This window comes from Mytilus edulis, chromosome 10, assembly GCF_963676685.1.
Source record: "Mytilus edulis chromosome 10, xbMytEdul2.2, whole genome shotgun sequence".
Classification (NCBI taxonomy): Eukaryota; Metazoa; Mollusca; class Bivalvia; order Mytilida; family Mytilidae; genus Mytilus; species Mytilus edulis.
In genome coordinates this window covers 73,147,034-73,174,600 of record NC_092353.1, presented here as the reverse complement: position 1 = coordinate 73,174,600, position 27,567 = coordinate 73,147,034, and the positions used below count along the sequence as shown (strand labels likewise).

At 32.0% G+C, this 27,567-nt stretch overlaps 1 protein-coding gene across 3 annotated transcripts in view; it reads right to left on the bottom strand.

The window, feature by feature from the left end:
• Positions 1–27,071, bottom strand: part of LOC139491843 (protein PIF-like) — a 28,415-nt gene extending 1,344 nt beyond the window's left edge. The window contains exons 1-12 of one of the 3 annotated variants that reach the window (XM_071279740.1): positions 26,941–27,071; positions 26,678–26,768; positions 18,157–19,524; positions 16,038–16,574; positions 14,194–15,045; positions 12,262–12,456; positions 9,595–9,783; positions 8,319–8,498; positions 5,295–5,487; positions 2,675–4,613; positions 1,645–1,738; positions 950–1,029 (exon numbers count right to left, since the gene is read on the bottom strand). In XM_071279740.1, coding sequence (XP_071135841.1) covers positions 950–1,029; positions 1,645–1,738; positions 2,675–4,613; positions 5,295–5,487; positions 8,319–8,498; positions 9,595–9,783; positions 12,262–12,456; positions 14,194–15,045; positions 16,038–16,574; positions 18,157–19,524; positions 26,678–26,759 — 5,709 coding nt within the window. In that variant the 5' untranslated portion in view covers positions 26,760–26,768; positions 26,941–27,071. The remainder of the gene's footprint in view (positions 1–949; positions 1,030–1,644; positions 1,739–2,674; positions 4,614–5,294; positions 5,488–8,318; positions 8,499–9,594; positions 9,784–12,261; positions 12,457–14,193; positions 15,046–16,037; positions 16,575–18,156; positions 19,525–26,677; positions 26,769–26,940) is intronic. The other 2 variants (XM_071279741.1, XM_071279742.1) reach the window with 2 other exon arrangements.
• Positions 27,072–27,567: the final 496 nt, after the last annotated feature.

The following is a 27,567-nucleotide window of genomic DNA, read 5'->3' as shown; positions in this document are numbered from 1 at the left end:
AACTGTTTTTGCATTCTTGTGACCATGGTTTTAGAATATTTTGATATTTTCTATAAAAGTTATTTATAGTCCATAGCCAGCTGTCAAGGGTCGTTAAAACACACCGTACGTAGTAGTATCAAAGATATCGACGATCAAATAATATAAAATACTGGTAAATATACATTTTGCATACAATTTATTGAAATAAAATTGAGAAAGGAAATGGTGAATATGTCAAAGCGACAACCACCCGACCATAGAGCAAACAACAGCCGAAGGCAACCAATGGGTCTTCAATGTAGCGAGAATTCCCGCACCCGTAGGTGTCCTTCAGCTGGCCCCTAAAATATGCATAATAGTACAGTGATAATGGACGTCATACTAAACTCCGAATTATACACAAGAAAATAAAATTTAAAGTATATTTCTATTACATTTATAATCGATATAAGATGTAAAACTGGTATCCAAATTTATCTGCTATCTTTCAATTGAACGTAGATAACGTAGTGTAGACAAATATAAGTTTGTATATTGTTTGAAAAAATACTGACCTCGAAGAAGACATTAGAATATATCCGTATAGTAATGCCACAATTCTAATAAATAAATTGATGCTTGCAAATAAAAAGTAAAATAACAAAAATACCGAACTAAAAAAAATCAAAACGGAAAGTCCTTTAACAAATGGAATATTTTTTTTAATCGAGCTCAAACACATGAAACAAATGGACAACAACTGTCATATCCATGAATTGGCACTTGCTAAAGTCTTTGTGTTGTGTCTTGTGTATTTTTATTCGTCTGTTTGCGTTTTTCTTTGTTAGCCATGGCGTTGTCATTTGTTTTCTATCTTTGAGTGTGACAGTACCTCTGGTATCTTTCGACCCTCATTTTTTTTTCTAGAAAACCTTGTTTTATAACTAGCTAAACCAAATATGCGTAGAGAGAAATAAATAAAAATCACCTCATCCATATATCCTTTAAAGTTCTCCATTCCAGTACCTTGCCCAATATATATACCAGCAAATGTTGTTTTCACTGGACCTGGAAAGTCAAAGAAAGATAACTCAGAAAATTTAATATTTTTAAGATGCACAACATACCGTGCAACCAATAGCTGAAACCTTCAGTGAAAAGAAAAACACAAAAAAAAAACCAAAAAAAAAAAAACACACACACAAAAAAAAACAACACCACAACAATACTAAAGTGAAATGAGGGTCTACTAGTATTGTACTTTTTTTAAAACAATTACTGTGATAAAATGCTGATGCGCTACAAATTTTCTTATACATACCATTTTCTAGTTATTTAAAAGCAAAAAAGGTACTTACAGTTTTTTATATTTATAATATAAATTACAAGTACTAAAGTGCAAAAAAAATATATTTATTAACAAAGGCCTTGAGGATATGGGATTTATCGTGGGGGCAATGCGTTTTTTTAATCGGCAAATCAAATTTCTACAAATGCCAACGAATAGTATTAACGTAAAATGGCTCTTTTATAGATTCGTTTAGCTGTGTTTAAAACCTTACTTTGAAATATCTTCAGCTTTATGTTACAGATCTTCTTATAAAGTGCGAACAAAAAGTAATTCATTGAATCAGGAAAATACAATTTTTCATATATTTCATTGATATGCAAGTTTTTTTTTACCTGACACGGGTTCAAAGTCTGTTGAATCTTCGTCATAAGCTCGAAACACGCCCTCATTTATTGTAAATATCACTGTCCTCCAATCATCATCATCCTAAATTGTGAAATGATTAAATTTGTGTAGCAACAACATATATGAAAGATCTATGGAGTCAGAATCAGAGATTGGTGATTTTAAGACAAATTTTAGAAGGCTTTTCGCCGATTTATGGTGGTTTCTATACAAAATGAAATGTTAACCTATTTTGAAAGAACTCAACAAGTAATTTTTCAAATGATAAATGAAATAAATGCATTAGTTTTTCGATTTGCAGTTGAAGTTCATCGAGCCAGAGTTGTATGTAATTTTTTAATGAAATCTGTGACATAGCCTATTTACTGTTACTTGACCTTAACGTGAAGTGGAAAATATTTCATGCATGTTCATGACGAGAACAAATTCAACCAGATTTGGTGTATTCTTATTATTACCAAGATAGTATGCTTCATACAAGGGGAAAGTTTTTCAATCTGAGTCGGGTCTTTCAGCAATTTGATCTTCTTTTAAAGTGAAGTATGTTAGATGCATGGTTTTATGTTTACCAACAGTCAGATAAAAGTATTCACGTCAGCAACCTTTATCACTTTATTAATTATTAATGATTTTCAATTTTTACTGAGGAAACGTGAACTCTCTTTTAAAATTGTCCTGCATACGATGACTGAAATTTTTGTCATATTGGCTTTTAATAGAGAAATGAAAATGTCTATTTATATCTTCATTTATATTTGATTGTTTGAAAATATTTATGAACTCTCTCTAGCTACTACATTATAAATAGTTTTGAATTGTTTTATTGATGATTTATTTCCCTAGTTACTATTTCTCAGCTTGTTTTTTGCACAAAATTTCGGAAGTTTTAAAGAAAATGTAATGCTCTGTTTTGGCTGTCAACTGTTTTGATTTATTTATTACCACTCGTACCTTGCACCCCCTATTATTAGAAAGGCATCTTTAGAGAGTTTTTATCTTTGCACAATTTGTACTCACCTTATCACTTTTACTTAATTTAATGTTCGTCCTTTTGCTTTCTGTAGCATAAACAAAAAAACTGGTTGCATCTCTGCTTGTACCAATCGAAAGAGATGGATCTTCGAGACAGTTTTTGGACTTTCTACTGCATGCTCCGTTTGATATCAGCGCCATATCTGACCTTGGATTCTGTTGAAATCTTTTTTCATTAAGATTCACATTATTTATAATTTCTAATCTAGAATTTTCCATTTCTCGCAACATTTCATTTCTTTCTCTTCGAATCCTTCTTATAGATTTTAATCTTTCACGCTTTTCATCAATGTTTGTCTTTGCAAAATACATTTCTCCCGTTTGATGGTTAACGCCTACACCAGTAATATCAGCTTCAAGATTTGAATTGCCAAAGTCGGAACTTAATTCAAAATTACTATCAACATATCCTTCGCTAATTGCGCTGCTGACGTCACTGTCAGTATCTTTATCGCTATTGCTACTCCCACGAGTATTTTTACGACGCCTTTTCTGACCACTGCTGTCATCGCTACTATCACTACTATTCCTAGTCTTAACCTTTCGTCTGCGTATTGTATTTTCCTCACTCGAATTCTCCCATGATTCTATAGCATCTCCTTCATTGTTACCATCATCGCTACTATAATCCCGGTAAAAATCTCTTTTTTCTCCTGACCCGTGGCTAAATGTAAATTTTCGTCCTCTTATAGAACTAGATGACTGAAACTCTTTCAAATTTGTATTCTGCTTTTCGTTGTCTTCACTTGACGATCCGTCATTTATATGACTTCCCTGTTTAACCCCTTGATTAGATATGCCGTTATTTTGATCGATTCTTTCCTGGCTACTTGCTAAATCATTATTTTGATCTTGTTTAAAATCGACACGCTCACTTTTTTCGTCAGAGTTTGCAAACCAGTTTTTGAAATAAGATTCACCACTTCCACTATCTTTATCATTTTGAACATTTGATGAAACCTCATGCTCTGAGTTATCGTTTTGAACACTGTTCCCGTTCCCATTACTGAACCAGCTCGAAAAGTATGATTCATCTTGATTGCTATTTCCACCATTCTCCTCCTTAACAGTTCTTTGAATGTTATTGTCACTGTTATCGAAGTGGTAATCGTTCTGAGTATTTTGTTGATCATCAAACTGTGATGTTTCAAAAAACGACGAATACTGTTCACCGCTGTCGGAATCGGACGAACTTTTCCCACTTTGGATATTATCGGCAGATTTTTCTATCTCACCAGACGATTTTGACATCGATATAGAATTATCGTTTCCGTCTCCATCATCGTCTTTGTTTTTAGAATTCAAATCTTTTACATTTCCCGCCTCTCCAGATGATTGGCTTGTTAAAATCTTGTTATCGTCAGCTTGATTAATAGTGGTATCATCACTTAGGCCTTTCTCATTTATACTGTTTGTATCATCATTGATATCATTGGTGCCTGACAAAGAAATATCCTGCTCATCTTTATTGTCGTTACCGTTATTTGAGCTGTCAAGTATCATCGCACCGTCAGAAACAATCGGCTTAGCATTGTCATTGACTTTCTTATTAGAAATATCCCCAAAAGATGAAGAATGCTGAGAATCATCATTGGAATGTTGATTGTTTGACACTGAAGACTCTTCCATGTTTTGACTGTTAATTTCTACATTCGAAAACGAGGAACCGTCATTTTGACTAGGTATTTTTGTATCTGTCATGGATTCTCCAACTTGATTGGTAGGTTCCAGGTTAGATTCTACATTTTGATTGGTTTCTGTATTTGTTGATCCTATTGTGTCGCCATTTTGACCGTCATTTTCTATATTTGAATCTCTCCGTTGCCTGCTTAGAATCGATCGTTTTCTTCTCGTTTCATCGACGCGCTCATTTTTATCATCCGTCTGTTTATCAGGAGAATCGTCAGAAAAAACAGGTTTATATCTTAAAAAAATAAATAATAGTCAGTACTTTGCAAACCTTTTAATCATTTATTAATACAACATTTTTCATATTTATGGTTATTGTTTTACACACATAGTACTAGGTGCTGATAATCTTTAGGCACATTTATGTATTTGATAAAAGTAAATTAAGTTTATCCATGCATAGGAATGTTAACAGCGGATGTGGCCTGTCTTCTGTGGAAGCATGGTAAAAATAAAAGAACAGTATTTTAAAGTTTTTATGCGTTTAAAGCCCTTTTCTGGATATACAGTCATAAGAATCACTCAATGACGAATACTAGAAAGCCGATGATATATAAGGACCGAAACAATTCGCCGTTTCAGAATCTAATACATTTTGGGAAATATTTCCAAAAGCATACACCAAAACATTGTGATTGGTTTAAAACGTGATACACGATAGAAATTCAACCATTGACATAATGTTATTTTTATTTTGGTGTGCGAACAATGAGATTACCCATAGTTTTTTTAAATTCTGAAAACTGCGAATTGCAGAGCTATACGACGAAAGGGTAGGAAAATTAAAGCTTAATCCATGTACACATCTTTTACTCAGGAACTTCCAAAGTATCACATAGTTAAATAATGTTATCGTGTGACGTTCCTGTGATTGAACATTTCTTCTTTTAATATATCCATGAATTTAAATACTTACCTTATTTTTATATATATACTTTCTCCATAATGAGCACCAGAAAATCTTGGTATAAATAGACTGGACTTTCCATCAAAATAAGCTTTACCATTAACCACGACCACCCTATCATCTTCATTTTGGACTAAAGTATTTTTATTAGACCAGTCCTTAACTCCTTGACAGAAGGGCAGGTATAGCTCAGGTTTACATGCTATGAAATAAGATATTTCAAAATTATGATTTTATATGATTTTTTTCTCAAAACTCTGAAAAACATTTTTTGATACAGATTTGTAAATTTAATTTAGATTCTAGAGATAGATATTGAAATGCAAACACATTGATTTGATCTCTTCTATACATAATATTTTAGTCAGTTTTAAGTCCGGCTGAAATTGTACGATTCAGTTTATAGTAACGGGGTAGCAATATTTTGTACCTTTATTCCGATTACTGATTTATTTCAGCTTTATAAATACTTTTAATGACATATCTTCAAATTACTGATTGTTTTAAATGTAAAGCAATTGCATAATTTGTCAGGCATGTATCTGAACTGACATATTCGGTGCACTTGAAAAAGTTATATACTTGTACTTTCCCCCATGGTTTAATATGCCATAAAAGATACATACATCTACATGATTATCAGATGCGGAAAAATTAAAATCACAAAAATACTGAACTCCGAGGAAAATTCAAAACGGAAAGTCCCTTATCAAATTGTAAAATCAAATAATAAAACACATTAAACAAATGGACAACAACTGTCATATTCCTGACTTGATACAGGCATATTAAAATGTAGAAAATGGTGGATTGAACCTGGTTTCATAGCTCTAAACCTCTCAATTTTACGACAGTCGCATCAATTTCCAGTTATCAGAAGGAATGATTTGAATGTTTTGTTTGGGCTTTTTCGTTTAAATGCTGAAAGATGTTAGTGTTTTCTTCTCTACCTTGGCTGCGAGCATACATATGTATAACTATTATTACAATATCTTTTCGTCCTATAATTTGAAATAAGTATTATTGATAATGGTTTATAAATATTTCTAGAGTAATGTAAAATAAAAAAAAACCCCAACATAATTAGACATACCGTGAAAAATAGGAGAAAAAGGCACTCGACATACATGTACGCAAATAAATAGAGAAGTATAACGAAAATTCCGAACTCCAAAGCAAATTCCAAAAGGGGAACACCATAAAAAGTTTTCAAAGGTACCAGGCTTATAATTTGAAACGCCAAACGCGCGTTTGAACATATAAGTCTCATCAGTGTTGCTCAGATAAAAATAATAGTAGTTAGTGGGCCAAACAAACAAAAAGGTTGAAAAGCATTGAGGACCCAAAATTCCAAAACGTTGTGCCAAATATGGCTAATCTATGCCTTGGGGAAGAACTAACAAAATCAAACGCCATCAATCAACAAAACAAGTGAAAAACAACTGCAATATTTTGTCAATTGGTACCGACACTACCGAAAATATCCTGAGTTACTTAATCCGAACCCAAATCAATTTGTCTGAAAATAAAAAGTAAATTCATATTTTTATGTTTTATACTAATTTGTCAATAGACTAGATGCTCCACAGGGCACAGCTTTATACGACCGCAGAGGTCGAACCCTGAACTGTTGGGGCTAGTATGGACACAACATTCAAACTGGATACAGCTCTGAATTTGGATTGTGATTAAATAGTTGACACAGCATAGGTTTCTGACACAGAATGAATGTGGTCTAATGAACTTAAAATGTTTTTTTTGCTTTTGAGCAATTCACTATGCTGTTGAATATTAATCCTTTGATATTTGAAGAAATTTTCTTTTTCATTTCTGAAATCTGAAATAAGAAAAATTGAACCCCACCAATTTTTTTTCACCTTCCCCTTTCCCTTATTCCAAAAATGATCTCAATTCAAATTTCTAATGGAGTTTTCAACAATAACTACTCATTTAAATACATCATAAAAAATAAAATGTGATACAGTCATGATTTAAGTTGATTTGACTACTATTCTGGACAAAGAAAGATAGCTCCAATGCAACATTTCATATTGGCAAATTTCCAATGAAGTTCATTAAACCAAAGTTTTTGGCAAATTTCCAATAGAATTTATTAAACGAAAGTTTTTGGCAAATTTCCAATAGAATTTATTAATAACAAATTTTTGGCAAATTTCCAATATACATAAATTTAAGAGCAGTTTAGGTGAGCTATTAAAATGAGTTTCAATTACCAACCTTACACTGCTGTTAAATTATGTTTTGTACTTAAGTAATTGTCCATTAACCTGGAAACCCTTTCCCCTCTTTTTTGCACCTTATTCCTTAACGGTTTGAGCCATAACTCCCAAAGACAATTCTTACCATCCCTTTGTGGTATTCCAATATCCAAAATCTAAATACATGGTTAATTTTGGCCCCTTTTGGCCCCTAATTCGTTGGGACAAAAACTCCCAAAATCAATCCAATCCTTCCTTTTGTGGTCATAAACCTTGTGTTAAATTTCATAGATTTCTATTAACTTATACTAAAGTTATTGTGCAAAAACAAAGAAAAATGCTTATTTTGGGACCTGTTTTTGGCCCTTATTCCTAAACTGTTTGGACTTAAACTCCTAAAATCAATCCCAACCTTCCTTTTGTGGTCATAGTCCTTATGTTAAATTTCATAGATTTCGGTTTACTTATTCTAAAGTTATTGTGCGAAAACCAAGAAAAATGCTTATTTTGGGCCCTTTTTGGCCCCTAATTCCTAAACAGATGGGACCAAAACACCCAAAATCAATCCCAACCTTCCTTTTATGGTCATAAAGCTTGTGTTTAAATTTCATAGATTTCTATTTACTTTTACTAAAGTTAGAGTGCGAAAACCAAATGTCTTAGGACGACGACGACGACGACGACGCCAATGTGATACCAATATACGACCAAATTTTTTTCAATTTTTGCGGTCGTAAAAAAATACACTCAAAACTGAATACGACTTCATTTATCATCCAAACATTTCATATCTGTGAACAGTTGATTAACATACTTTCTTTTGCTATGGCTCTGACTCCAAGTGACGTCATATGCGTTGATCGCATTGTACATCCACAATCATTATCATCGAAAAGTGTTCCAGGGGCACATAACATCTCCACCCAATGTCCGCTTTCAATCCATTGTTTATACAGAAATGGCTTTCCAAACAACGGTTTCTTATCACAAGTCCCTACAAAAAAGGAAACACGATTGATACATTATTCATTTTGGTTTCAATATATTCATCCACCTCATTTGTAATCTTTTGGATAGTTGTCCGTTTGGAAATCATTTTTTACCCATTGCAATCGCTAATATTTATGTTATACTGTGTATTTGTGCGCGTCATAGGAAACTAAACATTTCTTATACTTAGCATTGGTTTAACATTAACTTTGAATTTAGAAAAGAAAAGGGGATTAATTGATCTATGCAATCCTTTCAATAGAGATATTTTATTAATAAATGAATAGACTTAAATTATCTGGAAACGTTAGTGCCGAATAAGCCAACAGTGATGTTATATTTGTGTAAACATTGACTTATCCATGGTCGTAAACTATATGAAAGCGGGAGAGTCAAATGTCTCCTCGAACAGTAGTATAACAAACAAGAATGATTTTTTTCCATCGGAAAGAACAATGAACGTTCTTATAAACAGAATCAATCGCTTTGCTTTTAGCAATGTCAAACAAGTGAATGAACAACTGAAATGGACCTGATTTTCATGTACTATGCTGTGCTGAACTTAAAGTGTTGATTTGTCAAATTCTCGTTTTTGATTTCATGGATAAATAAACAACTATCTTTTCCTGGTTATCCATGCTTTCGCTTTACACAATGCTCAGCTCTTTTATTTTCTTTGTTGTTTATTTGTTTATTTATTTGGTGTTTATCGGTTATGATTTGCCATGGCATTGTTTATTTGTTTGGTGTTTATCGGTTATGATTTGCCATGGCATTGTTTATTTGTTTGGTGTTTATCGGATATGATTTGCCATGGCATTGTTTATTTGTTTGGTGTTTATCGGTTATGATTTGCCATGGCATTGTTTATTTGTTTTTGAATATTCCTTTGGTATATGTCGGTCCTCTTTTTCTTGTACCATATAGGCCTTATAATACCTTCAGCATTCCATCACCTGTTAGATTGTATCTTCGACAGTTGTTATTGTAAGAAAATTTATGGGCTTAGGCTCGCTCACAGGGAATTAAATATTTGACAGCTGAAATGTTTAGTTTCACGTGAACCAAATGAGGTTCAATTTACACATGTACAAAATTACCATATTCTGGTCCCTCTTCTGGTGGACATTCACTTTTGCAGTCAGGATCGGGAACACACCCCTTTCTAGGCTGATAAGACATTTTCTCTGGACAACATTTGACAACTGATTGACCTTTGTGACAGCCCCAGTATGAACGACAGCTGTTTTTAATTGCTCTTGTGAACAGCGCCGAAGCTTTACATGGATCTAAAAAAAAATCAGAATTATATTTACAGTTTTAGAATCACATGTTAATGCGGACGTGACAATTTTCATCGAAACCATTGATGTAGCTTATATATATTTTTTGAATGTCTTTAGGATAATTATGTTTTGTTTTACTTGAAGAAATGATCCAGAGATTTGTGTATATTTTTGTTTCCTTTTTCATAAAGAATTACTCTGCTAGTGGCTTGATATGTTTCATAGTATCGTGCACACAGCCTTTTCCTTTACAAGGAAAAAAACATATCCTTGTCGATAAACCATATAGTCCATAGAACACAATTGGTGGGGGACAATCATGTTATTTTGGTACAAATAAAATTGAGAATGGAAATGGGGAATGTGTCAAAGAGACAACAACCCAACCATAAAACAAACAACAGCAGAAGGTCACCAACAGGTCTCCAATGCAGCGAGAAATTCCCGCACCCGGAGGCGTCCTTCAGCCGGCCCGCAAACAAATATTTATACTAGTTCAGTTATCGTTAACGTCATACTAAACACCAAATTGTACACAAGAAAGTAAAATTTAAAATAATACAAAACTGACAAAGCCTGATTGCAGAACAAAGACACTAGTAACCTTTTCTAACACTTCCGTAAAACATGTTTTATCAAACTCTTGGTGACGTCTTCTTTGTTACACTGCGTTGAACCAGTGAATGTTTAGCAAAACAGACACCGCTTTTAAGTATTAGTTATTTCCTTACGATATCTATTTTATAAGCTGACATAAATGGGTTAATTGGGATCTGGAGCTGGCATGTCAGTAACTGATAGTAGTCCTTTGTAAATTAATGTATCATTGTCATTTTGTTTAGTTTCTTTTGTTACCTATTTTGACATCAGACTTCTTTGAAACTGAGTTTTACTGTTCGTATTGATATGTGTTTCTTTATTCTACATTGGCTAGAGGTAAAGGGGGAGGAATGAGATCTCACAAAACATGTCTAACCCCGCTGCATTTTTGCGCCTGTGAGGAGCCTCTGAACTTTGTTAGTCTTGTTTGATTTTTAATTTTTGTTTCTTTGACACGCTCCCCCATTTCAATTTTCAATTTTATTAATTCATACTATAACGAAGAGATATTATACAAATCAGGGGGTTTATTATTTTTATTTTGAATCTTTATAAACCTTTCTGTTCATTAGCAACACGACGGATGTTTTATGTGGAGCAGGATCTGCTGACCCTTCCGGGACACCTGATATCATTTCCTTTTTTCACGGGAGGGGTTTTGTGTCTGGTTATTGTTCAGTTTTTTAAGTTAAGTTTTTCATTCTGTTGTTTATTTTTTGTCTTTTTTCACTGATGAGTAAAACATATCCTCCTATTCCAACAAATAGATGCACAAGAATTTCAGGAATGTAATGAAGATAGGTTTTTCGAAATGGTTGGTCAAATACTATGATGTTTTATAGTAATACTGTCTTGTTGGATAACAGATCGTCAAAAAGTCAATAAAATTATTTGTAAAACATAATTTGTATGTATGTTTGATTTAAATGATGTAAAGGGATAATAAAATCTATTTTTAGAAGAGAGATGTAAAAATATAGTGGTTCTAACAGTTTTGATTACTAATATTTTATTAGTCAATTTAATTGCGGTCATGAACTACGTCATTATTAAAACGTAAATAAATTATAATTGTTGTTATAATTTTTTTATAGCAATTACGAAATTCGTACATTTATTACTTTAACACAAAGGAAGTTCAAAAATAAAACGACATAAGGTTAATAAATTGTAAACAATAATAAGCAATTAACAGCATCGTGTTAATTGCTAGTGAATATAACATTGAAGTGTTAAATTGATCCCTTTCCGGTTGGGCATAACCCCTATATTTTGACAGTGTAATAGGATTTTGATCATGTTTTCATGATGTTATAATAATCTTTTGGCGTGATTCCCAAAAATGAAAAGGTCAAAATGATTTACATAAAACAGGAAAAGAATATAACATTCTAAGAAATACATTTACGAAAGGTTGTTCGAGATTTAAAATGTAAATGACAAATTTTGCAAGTTTAAAGTTTTGTAGACATTCATTTTTTTCAAGGAGAGAATTTTTTTAATTAAGGGAGAGACCATTTGGATCCCAGTAGAAATTATGAAATCACACCAGGTCCATAAATCCTCCCCCAACACACATCTTTGAATCGGTAATGTCTACCTTTTTCTTTTGCATTCATACAGTCCTATATTTTCACTATTTTTAACGTTCAATTAAAAAAAAGAAAGTCTTATTAAATTAACTTTTTATGTTATATTTGTAATAGTTAGTTCTAAGGTAACTTTCATTTAAAACCCATCAAGATAGGAGTCGAACCCATTTGCCACGAGCCGGATTCGAAATCAATGTTTAAAGGCTATTGGTAATTGTAAATGACAAACATAAACCAGGCGCCCATGATACCCTCAAAACTATGGATAAACTTTGTTCGTATGTATTACCATTTGGACAATTAGCCATTTGCGCATCAACACAAGCAACATTATGTTGATCCCAATACTCTCCGAATGGACATGTCTTTAGTGATGCTCTTGTATTACCAAATCCATCAAAATAACATTGGATAAACTTATCGCAGTGTGTTGGGTGTACTCTGTATCCAACTCCTCGAATCATCACAGAATTGCGACATAAATCTGCAGCAAACAAATGTTAAATGAAAACATTTTAAAGAAAATGGTTTGAATATTTAGGAATGAAGAAATAATTAAAGAACCCCCATTCTCATCGACATAAATTATATATGTAACAATTTGTATATGTATAGAAAAGAAACTAAGATGAACTAAATGTCGGACAGAACATGTTAAAGAAATACCATATAGTACAATTAAGTAACCAAACGATTAACATTTCATAAACAGGCCCTAGAAAAATAAAAAGTAAAATCACAAAAATACTTAACTCCAAGGGAAATTAAAAAAGGAGAGTCTCTGATCAATATGTAGTTCTATATGAAACATGTTATATAAATGTGCTGTACAACACTTTGAACGTGGTATTGAATCAAAATTAATTAATTATGTCCAAAGGTAATTGATGAAAGGACATCCTTTTGGTGCCCCCTGTGTCAGAGAACCGCGAATGACACCACTCATCTTAATCAGTCATATTTTTTTTTTTATATATATAAGTGTCTATTTGTTTTCACTTGGAATATATGTTGAAGTTACTGGCAGACAGCAATTTATATTGTTTTAATTAAAATATACACATCAAACGACCGGCATATATCTCAAAGTAGTGTCTCAAACTTATAGTCTAAGAAAAAAAAAAATATCAGTTTGAACAAAGATATACTCAAAATTAAACTGTATGTGTGTTATTCATGTTATTCGGAATACTCCCACTCAGGGGTACCCAAAGGATATCCGGACCTCAAGTACCTGTCATTATGTCCATGTCATTATGCTTATATAGTAAAACTATTACATGTGTCGGTTCTGTCATGTTAAAAAAACATCCTGACGATTGTAAGTTTGATCCCAATAAATCATATGTAAATTCTAAAACATTTAAAAAAAATTTTTTTTTTCGGGTTACACATGCAAATGAATACATGTATGACAAATAGATCGTGAGTTTTTCAGCATATAGATATGAATAGAATATCGGGTTAACATTAATGAAAAGAAAGCAACTCTATGATAGAAAAAGCAAAGACAATATACCAAATTTCAATTTCTAATTCGTATTACTCGATACAATATAAGCTTTAAGCTTGTTTTACTGTACTCGCCAGACGCGCGTTTCGACTACAAAAGACTCATAAGTGACGCTCGAATCCAAAAAAGTTTAAAAGGGCCAAATAAAGTACAAAGTTGAAGAGCATTGAGGACCAAAATTCCTAAAAGTTTTGCCAAATACAGCTAAGGTAATCTATGCCTGAGGTAAAAAAAGATTGACATTTGTACGATATATACATGTGGAAAAATTAAATCATGCAAACTTCATAATATATTACTCAAAATTCAGAACTAATTCCAACAAATTACGACCGTAGATGTTTTGCAAATAATAAAACATCTCATTTAACATTTTAATTGCATTATTCATTGTGGCAGTAATTCTTAATTCTAAATACACGCATGAGTTTCAGAAGTTGAGTGGAATCAAAAATGCCGTTTATTGTTCATCGACTATGCAGTTTAGAATTGTTCGGTATTTCCTTTGTTTAAGTAAACTCATCATATATACCCAAATAAAGTTTTTTTACGCCAGACGCGTATTTCTTCTACAAAAGACTCTTAAGGTACACCTGACTTAAAAATAGTTAAAATGGCCAAATAATAAACGAAGTTAAAGAGTATTAAGGACCAAAAAGTTAACAATACCAATTATGAAGTTCATCATAAAAAATATGACTTTATTACCTTCAGGTTTATTCCGCAAAAGCGATCGATCAGCTTCAGCTTCATCTGAGTCTGATGCTGTCCATCTTTCTGCCGAATCAGAGCTATCGGAAGAACTATCGTCACCTTCATTGCTACTATCGGAAGAACTAGCGTCACCATCATTGCTACTATTAGAGCTATCGGAAGAACTAGTATCACCATCATTGCTATTATTAGAGTTGTCTGCAGAACTAGTGTCACTATCATTGCTATAATTAGAGTTGTCTGCAGAACTAGTGTCACTATCATCGCTATTATTAGAACTGTCGGACGAACTAGTGTCTGCATCATTGCTATTATTAGAACTGTCGGAGGAACCAGCGTTACTCTCATCGCTGTTATTATTATCACTATCACTGCTTTTATCACTGCTACTTGAGTTTATTCCATTATCGCTGTTTTCATTAGAGTTATCGCTTTCATCGCTGGATGAGGCATCGATATCCTGGTTGTTTTCAGATTTATCGCTTTCATCACTAGATGCACTTCCACTTTTCTTATCAGACCTGTTTCTAGAATTTGAATTTTCCTCATCGCTGCTATTTCCAGAATTGTCATTCTCGTCTGATTTTTCCAACATGTCACTTTCGTCACCACTGCTCTCATACCATTCGTCACTTTCGTTATAAGAGCCTTTATCATTTCCAGAGCCACTTCCTTCATCTTTGTCGTAATATTCTTCGCTTGTGCTAGTGTCCATACTACGATAGCTAGCATGTCTAGAGTTTACGTCACTTTCACTTCCACTGCCGTTGTATTCGTCACTTTCTTCTGAGCTGCTATTCTTTTCCGTTCTGTTACTTTCATCATTTCTGGTTCTTCGTTTTGCTGCTGGAATTTATATAAATAGAGTTATTTGGTGGTATCGTGTGTTGCTGTGTACTATATTTGTTTTTCGTTTATTATTTTGTACAAAAATTAGGCCGTTAGTTTTCCCGTTGAATTTTATTCCGTTTGTAATAACGGGGACTTTTATAACTGACTATGCGGTATTGTCGAAGGCCGTACAGTGACCGATTGTTGTTAATTAAAGGAGTAAGTCCAGTAACAGCCCTGTGTGGCCACCAAAATCGGTCCTTACTGGACATACCCCTTTTTGTGTCATCTTGGTCTTTTGTGGATAATTGTCTCCGTGACAATCATACCATATCTTCTGTTTTATAAAGATTTATAATTCATTTAATTTTTAATACCTAGATTTCAAAATGCATAGTCGTTCAAGTTTTATTACAGTTAGTGGCTTATAATGAGAGGACTGTATTCATGTTTTTTTTATATATCTTCCTCCATAAAATAAAACTGCATAACTCTGTATTTTAAAAAAAAAATGCTAATATTTTATGAATATTTTTTGACACAAATTGCATCAAAGATTCAGGAAGGTGACTTTCTATAGACTTTCTCAAATCTCAGATGTAAACATAATTTTTTCTCAGTTTGTGAAAAACAATCTTGAGTTATAGCAGTCAAACTAATAAATTTGTTTACAAAATTTAAAATGTAGTAGTTATACCCGATATTTTTTTTAACTACATTCTATTTGTCCTTCTGTCAGAAATACTTTTATTAAAACTAGCTACTCATTTTGCTTTTACTGTCCCTCAGTAGTAGATCAACATCGTACCTCCTGATGTTTTTGTGGGTTAATTTTTAATAATCACCTAAAAATATTTAAAACTTTTATCTGGCTTATAAAATTCGAGTCGTTTGATTTGGAGATGCTTTTCACCGTTAATAAATCGAATCGGTACATTCATTATTAAAACTGCATGCGAAAAAAAGATAAGTGAAAATATATTAATACAATCAATAATTATAATTACCTTTACACATATACAAAGGTAGTTTATCTGCATTTTCGTAAATTTTAGCGGCTCTGTCATATATATAAACCATACTATGTCTTGATGCTACTTCTTCGAGATCATGTCTGACCGCTCCTTCGCCAAATCCTATTGTCATTACATTTATTCCCTCCTCCCTCGCCATTTTTGCCTGTTGTGATGTTGGCTTTGTGTATTGTTGCAAACCACTTGCAATAAAGACTATAATCTTTTTTGTGCTGTCTGATATGTCATCTGAAAACGAGGCTCGACCAGCAAGTATACCTAAATATGGTTTATTAGATCCTCCAGAGGCTTTTAACATTTGTATTGATCTTGACATAACAGACGCATTATTTGATAAATGTATAACGTCTGAAATTCTTGTTCCGTATGAAACAACCCCCATCCTTGAATGTCTATAATTTTGAAGCATTTTTGATATTTTGATAAGAGTTTGTTTGATATATCTGAACTCAGTTTCTGAAACATCATCTGAAGAGTCAACCACAAATATGACATCTATCTTTTTGCAAGCTGAAATTATGATAAGTCATGTGTAATTGAAAAACAAATCTGAAAACGGACTGAAGTTTCGAAATTTCATCACTGTATAATATTAAAATCACAGATACTTAAAATGGTGTTATCCGATGCTGTTTCTGTTTTTTTTGGTCAGTAGGTATTCTATTGGCATTACGAAGACAACAATACGAACAGTTTCCATATTCATATCATATGAACAGGCACTGGCGTTAACGAATCGGTGATTTGTTTTGACTATAGACCACCTGGTATCACTTTTACCACAAATCAGGATCATACTGCCAAATACTTTATTTTTAAGAACATGCTACTCTTAACTCGCTTATACGTACACCTGTTTCGTGCTTCGGATAAATAATCACATGTAACAACCCATAATTTCTATACGCAATTAACCACTGATATCTAGAATGTAAAAGATCGTGGTTTCGATCAGTAATGAGGTCGAACAAAATACTTAAGAATATGAAGTAGAGTGTATCTAACTTGACATGTGTCATTCAGGGATAAATGCTCCGATTTAGTGGGTAGAACTAAGAATGACATGTCGCAATATTTCTAACTCATCGTGTTATGTTTCTGTAAATGGGAACATGACATTAACATGTAACTGCTCTGAATATGCATTTTGCCGATTGATATCATACATTTATGTGATTTTCTTTGTGAAGGGTTTCGTTTAACACTTTATATAAAGAATATGTATTGTGCTTGTCAGTTTCCAGAAAGTGGAAAAACGTTTTAAAAAATCGACAGAGTGTGAGTTTGCATGGCGGCAACGATGATTGCATAGCAGGAGATGTGTATCCTGTCTACTAATGTTACTCGCTCCTTTTTGAGTTCGTGCGACGTACACAGCTTTTGTGTTTTTCCTTATTTTTTTATGCGATTCAGACATTGGTAACCCCTATTGTCTCTAATTTAGCGTACAGTAACTTTTTCTAAATGACTTACTATGGACCAGCTTGCCACAAGACAACAGAACAGAAAAAAAAAATCTTTAAAACTTAATGTTTTTTGCTCTTAGACACTCTGGTTAAGATATGGTTAGAATGCGAAGCTGGATTATAATTAGATGATAGATGCAGCAATTAGGTCTCTGGAATATTATGTTTCAAATATATGTTAGTGTTTGTATAAATCGTTTAACAGAAATTTTTCATTTAGAAAACGAGAGGTTGCAGTAAAACTACAGCATACTGGAAATATCTGCGAATAAGTGTACTGAAAGACAATAATTCAATTGCAGTACATTTAAGATTTTGATTTTGATAATAGAAAATATTTTGTTTAACGTCCTCTTGTTTTATGGTTAAACTTAACCATTCGAGTATATAAAATGTATTCAACTTTTTTTTTAAACTGGAATTCCATATGACTTTAAACTGCCTGATGTCATTGCAGGTTAAAAACAATAAATATATATTGTCGGAAAATATAAAATGTATCGGTAACACAAGAAAAGATCAGAGAGTCGCGCTTTTCGAACGTCCTGTTTCTATAGTTCGTACAAATAAATTATATATTACCGACAATGAAGATTTATTGTATATATAGAAGAAAATAAACTTACAGCTTTTCTTCCTTCGTCGTATTTTTTTATTTCTCGATTTTTCACTGGAGTCACTTGAATCCTCACTACTTTTGTCTAAATGTATATTAGAACTATAGTTGTTCTTCTTTCTCCGATTATTTTCACTACTATCAGATGAATCTGAGTCATCTTGTCTTAAAATAGTCTTTAGCGGATTTATAGTTTGTGAATCGTCACCAACATCTTTAGAGTTAATATTCCCATACGCCCAGTACATGTTATCAGTTTCATTTTTACCTTTGCTCAGATTTTTTTTATTCCAATTAAATAACATCTTGACCTGGCTCTTTCCTAGAACATGTTCACCTTCAAAATTATGTATATTAGTATTACTATCCTGTAGCTCTTCTGTACTTTCACTATTTTCCGAAAGTTGCTTGTCATTTTTGTTCTTCTTTTTATCAACATGCAATTTTCCGTAAACAGCAAATAAATTTTGATCCGAGTCATAATCATATAAATTGAAAGTCTTATGGTTTGAATGTTCTTGATTTTTGTAGTTGTCTTGACCTTCCTGAAATGTTTCCATTATTTTGCCCATTCTGTCAGACGCTTCATCACTAACAGCGTTTTCAAACGTGTTAGACATTGAGTCTATCTCGTGTGTTCTATCACTTACTAGGTTTTCCTTCTCTTTAAAGAAATCATTTTCATTATGATCAGCAATGTCATTACTGTTTGAATTTCCATTTGAATTATCCTGTCTATGATTGGTACCATCCACTGTCTCATCTGAGGAATCAGACGCGGTATTATCAGATACAGCACTGTTTGAAGTGACACCATCAGCTACTTTCAAATCATCCTTTCTTGATACATCTCCTTTAACATTATCTGAGTTGGGCCCATAACCTTCGTCATTTGATTTCTCTGTTTTTATCGGTTCTGCTGACCGGAAGTTGATTCCATCATTTGAACTACCAGTTAATAAATCAACATTGTCGATGTCAGTTTGTGAACCAGTTTGGTCGTTATTGTCATTAGTTCTACCACCCTGAATGTTAGAATTTCTGATTATTGTATTACCTGATTCAATATCTCCATTTGCATTATTGTCATTTGAACCCTCACCTGTGAAACCATGTCCCCTTTCATCGGCTGTATTACCATTATCCAACGCATCAGTGTCCGCCTGAACTTGGTCAGTATTTGAATTGTCTCCATTTGAGACAGACGGAACATCGACTGAATCATCCTGTGGAGATGGATTCAGTTCGAATCCGTTGTCATGTTCTGCAGCTACTGTTGGGTTGATAGACGGAACATCACCTACAGTTGAGTCTGCATTTAGTTCGTGTCCATCTTGTACATTGTCAGGTTGAACTTGATTGTTTGTCTCTCCGGAATCTGTAAGAAAGATATCAGAATAATTAATATTGATTCATATTTAGGGGCCAGCTGAAGGACGCCTCCGGGTGCGGGAATTTCTAGTTGCATTAAAGACCTGTTGGTGACCTTCTGCTGTTGTCTGCTCTATGGTCGGGTTGTAGTCTCTTTGGCACATTCCCCATTTCCATTCTCAATTTTATCATGTGTTTCAACAGATGACTTATTTCACATATTATATATATCTGTAGACTTTGATTTACAATTATAAAGAATGTTAGTATTTGATATTGAAATGCTAAATTAAAGACAATGGTCATTGTGGTCGAATAGATATAAAACTAGCGTTTTAGTTTTTTATATAAATGAATACGGTAAGAAACAGATGGGACAGTTGCTGATGAGTCTTTTTGCAACCACTGGGTCGATGCCACTGCTGGTGGAGATTTATTTCCCCGAGGGTATCACCAGCCCAGTAGTCAACACGTCTGTGTTGACTTGAGTTATCATTGATATGTTCATAATTATAAATTAACTGTTAACAAAATTTAGAGTTTTTGAAAAACTAAGGCTTTTCTACCTCAGTAAGAAACTACCTTAGCTGTATCTCGCAAAATGTTTAGGAATTTTTGATCCTCAATGCTCTTCAACTTGTATTTTATTTTGCTTTTTATAACATTTTTGATTCGAGCGTCACTACGAAACGCGCGTCTTGCGTAAATATTAAATTATATTCCTGGTATCTATGATGAGTTTATTTGATATACATAAGTTATATAGTATTATACAAAAGTAATTTATGTTCGTTCGAACGAAGCGTATTTAAATATATAAAAAATCATAATAAATATTAAGTTCATGGTAATAAGACAATTCGTTCATCCCACTTATTTTTTTTATTTCTGGCAATTCTTCCTTATTACTTGAACTTGCATAAGATATTGACCTTAACATTTATTGTTTGGTGTTTATGCGGATTTAATCAGTTACCTTGTTAATTATAATACGTAACAGTTTTGAAATTATGAAACCGATAACTCTTCCCTCTAATTATCTATTCAAAGGTATCTACATATAAAAATGTCACGCATTAAAATTACGCAGAAAAAAACCCACATTACAATGAGAGATGAAAAATTAAAGTCAAAAGTCAACGGAGGAAAACAAATACTGTTATTAATAAGTAAGGATCGAGGTATAACAAGGCTAAAGGGTGATTTTATCAACGGAAGTCTGCTAATTTTTTTTCTAGAATTCCAATCAGTCATTTATTTACTCATTTTGAGAGTGTCATCAATACAGTAGTTGAACACAATATTGAGGATTTACTTCCAGAGGAATAGAATAACCTCAGCTGTGGAGCTTCTGGAACTTTATGCTCTTCATCTTCTAATTCTTTTTTACTTTTTAAAAAAATATATACCATCATTATGTAAACACATGATGGACACACATACAGTCAATTTCGAATCACAAGATTTTCCCCTTTACATTTTAAGCTTTTCATACATTTAAAATGCTTTTTATACAAATGTTAAGATCGTTTTAAGATCCAAAACATGAAGGCAACAGTCCAGAAGGCATTCATTGTATTGGAAGCGATCATGAAATATCTTATACAGTGATAGGTAACAAGAAAACTATAACATCAACTCCAGTGACAAATATTAGAGTGTTTGAGCTTTTGATTTTGCATTTTGATTAGGAACTTTCCGTTTTAAATTTTACTCGGACTTAAGTATTTTTATGATTTTACTTTTAACCGATCACCGCTAGGTTTGGGTGGCGTTGTTGGTGCTTAGTCTTCAGATTTCTATGGTGTGTATTGTGTACTATTGTTTGTCTGTTTGTCTTTATTTTTGCCATGACATTGTCAGTTTGAAACTTAGAATGTCCTTCTGGTATCTTTCCTCCCGCTCTTACCGACCTCTGTATATCAGAAGTTAATGTAGAAATAGATATACACCTTCCTAAATCTATAGTCATTTGACGTATATATTGCTTAACATGCACTAACCGTCATGCGTTCAAAATAGTTCAAGGTGTAAGTTGAAACTAACGAAGTTGTTTTTTGTACTCTAAATATCTGAGATCCCTGCTTTCTCTAAAGAAATATAACTGTTTATCATCAGAAAAATACAGCGTAGTTTCGTTTTCTTTGTAATGTAATCAGGATAAATTTATTTACATAATGATTGATAAACTGTTATATGTCAAAATTGAAATGACTTTATTGACATCAACGATTTTAGTGAATGTTTGGAGTTCATTTTAGATGCTTCATTAACAGAAAAATATCGTACCATCTGGTCGTTTATGAAACTTCTTGAATCAAGGCATTTATTGGTTTACTAAAAACTTTCAAAGTAACGATTTGGTAAAGTAATTAATAATGACCTTTCCTTTCATACTTATTGTTATAATCAAGTACAGTTCAAGATTTATACACAGCGCTGTCTTATACAAATCATAGCATAATAAATTTGGTCAGACACTGTCAATATTATGTAATACATATAAGTATTAATTACAATTGACCGACAATGTGTCTAATTCATATCTTGTTAGCTACTAATTGTATATTTAATTGATATGTAATAATCTATAATGATTAATTGCAACATAAAATATAAAACGACAGGAAATATTTCCTGAAAATAAGCATTTAGGTATAGAATGCACTTCTTGAACTTATCTTCCTTCCCTTGTACAAGCTAGATAGTATCTCGTTCAATTCAATTATTAAAAGAATCATGCTAATAAGAAATTGTCTTACATCAAAATAAGTAATGCTAATGAATAAATTTGAAATTCTTAACCACAGCATATGATTAACAAAAGTATGAATAATTTGATAAATACTGATTATGTCAATTCGATTCATTAGAACTAAAGTCAAATTTAGTTATTCTTAAATAAAATTCTACTGGGTGAAACGTAATCACGTGACATGAAATAATTCAGTTAATTTTCATTCAATTGCAAGGAAGGACGAAAGGACGATAGACTCTTAAGTGCGATGGTACTCTAAAGTGCAATGGTCACGCTAAAGTGCGATGGTCCACGCTAAAGTACGACGGTGTCTCACGCTAAAGTGCGATGGTTGTTTGTTCGCTAGAGTACGATGAAATCCCAAATATGTAATATCCGAAAACCTTGTTTCGCTTGTTGTATTGTTGGCTCGCATATACAAATTAAAATCCTTTAATACATATAAACTAAAAAGATCACAAAAGCAGTCTCATCAAAAACTGATTACTTCAGTTTTTAAAAAAATATTTGAAAGTACATTAATAAGGATATCGGCCACCTATTAGAGCCTCTTGTTGTAATTCATGGTGAGATTCCGTAATTTATTTAAAGTGTGCATAGTTTACATGTAAAACATACTCCCTTACCTTGACATGATAAACATAATATGTTCCATGGTATTTTGTTTTATATAAAACAATGTTTTCATGTATTACATCTTAGCTTTTCTTAATAAGTACTATTACTATTATTATTATTATTATTATTATTATTATTATTATTATTATTATTATTATTATTATTATTATTATTATTATTATTATTATTATTATTATTATTATTATCATAATTATTATTATTATTATTTTAAATTGGTTGCAATGAATACTGTTATTTCCTAGTGAAACAAAAACCGATAATTTGACATGTGAAATAATTCATGCGGTTTTTGAACTCTTCTGAAGTCATACAACAATAGTTGCTATCAAGGTATGTCTATGTCGTCGCATCAAAACAAATATGAATAGTAAAGGATTTATATTTGTACATTCTTTTTTTCATTACATCAAAAAACAATAACTAGTAAAATAATTCCGAAATAAAGAAATATTGAATTCGTGACCAAACACCAGTGATAATCAAGTCATGCGCTACGCGCATTTGACTATGTTCGGGCTATCGTCGAATATTTGTCTATATTTAAAATTCTTCGATTAGCTGTTCTATACATTTTTACCTATTATCTCTGTTTGCTTTGTTCACACATCGTTGTCAATATAATGGAATTTTATACGACTGTCACATAATTGAGAGGTTAAGATGGCTATGAAAACCAGGTTCAATCCATCGTTTTCCATATAAAAAATGCATGTACCAACTCAAGAATATTACAGCTGTTGTTTATTCTTTTGATGTGTTTGATCTTTTGATTTTGCGCTTTGATGTGGGACTATCCGTTTTGAATATTCAGGTTTGTTTTAAGGTTTGACTTCATACATATTTGCTTGTAAATACAAATTAACATGGGATGGATTTATTTCATTCGTAATATTTTTGGACGAAACATATAACATGCTTCTTTATTTATAATTTATAATAAAAAAGGACAACCATTGACTAATGTTTATTCTTTAATAAAACAGTAAAATAAAAGTTCATTCGTTTAGTGTAACAATCATTACTTTTGACATATTACAAAAAAAAACATTATATGACTATTTATATTTGTGTCACTCAAGAGGAGAATACAAATTAACATTTTAAAAATATTTCTAATTACACTTGTCAAATATGTATGTTGATATCACCTTAAGAATGTCACGAAGTAGAAGTATGCTGACACTATGGCAAAGGTGTTGATTTTGTGGTGAATGTGAAAATGCATTTGTATTAATTGTAACAATTGACTTTAGAGGAGACATTAAATATCTAAATGCGTATTTGGTACAGTAAAGTTGGTAGCATTAATGTAATTGTGCAACATTAAGCTTATTCCAAAATATAAAGCCAGCAGAAATAAATTATGGAGATGTTGTCTAAGTAATCACGTTTACTATCATGAAATGTAATTCTAAAAAGAAAGATGATTGTTTGCAACTCCATATGTATGATTAAAAATAATGACATTACCGCAAAATTAGCATAAAATACTTTTGACAATTAAATCGCGTCAACTGTTTCAGTTAAATTTTGATTAAAAGAACAATGGTGAGTTACAAATAAATATGATAACATAGCTGCGCGCTTTGTCTGAGAATAATCCACACGAGACAACAGTTAAACTATAAAGAAAACGTATGGAAAAAAACCCAGAGAAAATGGTGGAAGGTACCAGATTCGGTGATGTTATTGTGTTTCCCTACTGCTTTTTAAAAAGATATTCAGCCAAACCCTTTTTGTGACGTCGTAAAGCGTGTTCATCCTTTTTCGTGACGCACAACAATCTTGCGTAAATAGATATAGATGATAACTTCAAAGTGCCCAAACACTCCAACGTCGTAAAATAACCACAGTTATGACAAGTGAAGAAAAAACATCATAAGAAATATGCTTGCAGGATGCAACTGTGTAGACTTTTTTCGTTTGTCTTGTATTTGTGTGTTGTTATTGTTTGATTTTAAGCTTTGTCGAAGATAATGGTATCTGCTGGGACAATTACACTGTTATAAGGAGGACATACTTGATAAAATATGGTTCCAAACAATTAAGGTTTAAAATTTCTACCTCATAGGTATTGGCATTGGCTGTCAAATACATGTTCGCCGATTTGACTCAAATTCTCATACATACAAAAAAACTAAAACGTAAATCCATATTATAAAAATCTGAAACAAACAATTTACAAGGCAAGGCTAAAAAATACATGATTTTTGGTTGTATTTTAGTCTAGACGCCATCTAATCAACTATCGAGTGGCCCTCCGAAGTAGACCGACAGTCATATAAGAGATATAAACATAAATACAGATATAAATAATAGCGATTTTTCCAGATCAGTTTAATTTAATATTATAGGTTAAATATATATGTTAATCATCGTTTTTATCTGTATAAGAATGAGTTTTTGTGGATGGAATCAATCATTTAAATGATTTATCTTTGATTTACTTTTAATGTTGACATTCTCTTCCTTTTTAATAACCGAACACATATAATGTATTCGTTATCCATCTCTAGCCACGACATTAATTGGAAGGTCACATGAATACGGATTCAACGAGGTCGAATTATTCACTTGCAAGTGAATAATTAATCATCGATGTGTCTTAGCTTGTTTTGACAAAATTGAAGCATACTGGCTGCTAAAGATAATTTGTAATTCACTATTTACTTTCATTAATGATTGAACAAATTATTTATTCTTCACTATACTGTTTTCAATTTAGGAGTCAAAAAAAATGTTACAAAAATTATGTATGCCTTCAAAAATTTTCATTTTTGACTTTTGGCAATAATTAATTGCAGTAAATATTGCTATTCATTGATTTAAAACTCATTGTAGAAAATACATGTTTAGAAATATGTATACGGATTTGTTTTTTGTGGTCAAAACTCATATGCTAACTTTTTGTAGATCTATTCATTGAAAAGAGTTTTAAATTCAACCAAGATGCATTGTAAGATACAAAAACAGCACTGAATATAAAGTTAGGTTTAGCTTTTTGACGCCAAATATCTTTTATTGTGCATTTTAAAATAACAATAAAAAAGTAGGATAAACAGGACATCCTTGTCTTATCGTGCTGCCCATACGTTTAAAATAATAATTCATGAATATAAATTGAGGAAGAAATAATTACGCCAAAAAAATACAGGTAAAACAACAACGAAAAAAATGTACGAAGAAAGAAAAGATAACGAACTGTTGTTTAAAATTATTTTATCTGATTCCTTCGGTTTTAGTTTGCAACCCGGATTTGTTTTCTCTCAATCGATTTATGACTTTTGAAAGCGGTATACTATTGTTGTCTTTATTCAAAATTACAGCAACAAAGTCATTAACCTAGCCAGACACAGTTTCACTTGCAAATAGTCTCTTATTTAATTGTCCTTTTTTCATTTGCGGTTTTACATATTCCCTGTGTTTCTGAGTTATATAAGCTTTAAATTCGGTGTCCTTTATTTACACAGCTTCATTTATATTGTATATGTCATAAACTTATGATATTTCACAATTCCGATAACTCCGTGCAATTTACAAACAATCGACAGTGTTCATTCTAAAAACACTGATTAATGAAGAGATCCAAAAATATAAAACAACACGTTTAATAATTTATTGCGTCCGAAGCGCTTTTCTGGATTTACCTTCATCAGGAACGCTCAAAGCCAAACATTTGAAATCCGAATATGTATAAGTACTTAACTAATTAAAAGCTTGTTAAAGATTTAAAGATAATAATATGACAATTATATAATCTTACCACCCGCAAAACAGTAATAATTTCCAACAATGATAATCAGGCAGATAAATGCACAGTCCAGGTTAATCCATCTGAATTGCATGATATAATCCTACAAGAAGAAATAAACTCATGTATAGGTGGTCCTCTCTTGGTAAGACAAAAGTCAGATGACAAAACCAATATTAATATTCAAGTAAGTCATGATTTCAGACCAATAAATTTTAATTTAGATATTGACAGAGAGGTGTATGTTTTAATGTCACCTTCCACTCTATACTTACCGGATTTGACAGTTATTTCTCTTAAATCAATCTTCCTTTTCTGTATATATTCCACTGAAAGCCAGCTTAAAACATGCATTCGTTATCAAATCCATCTGCCCGACTGCATTTTAACGTGTGCAACATGCCACTTGTTGTTATCAACTCTAATTATTTAAAAGGTAAAACAATTATTAACATGATAAATAATTTGCATAGTAATTTGTTTTAAAATACTAATATTGTGGTGAATTTGAATAAAAAACATGTTGTCTCTTTTGTTAAATGCATCGGAAGAAAATTAACCGCACTACATATTTACATTAATGATATTTGTTTATACAATTTAGAATTATCTTAACGAATAAATTTTAACAAAATGCCTACATTTAAAATTAAGATTGCAAAATGTTCATACCCAGGTCAAAATAATTGGACTTTAATTTAGTGGGAAACATAAGAACTATAGTCATTAAAAAAATGTTTACTTCATCCTGAATATAAGTTATTACCTGCCAATCACATTGAATATTCGTGACATAAAAAAAAACAGTTTATAATTTTAGGAGAAAAATATTAATATAATAATATTATAAAAGTCTTAAAGAGGAAAACAATTTGTTTTTATTATAACTTGATTTGTCTGTA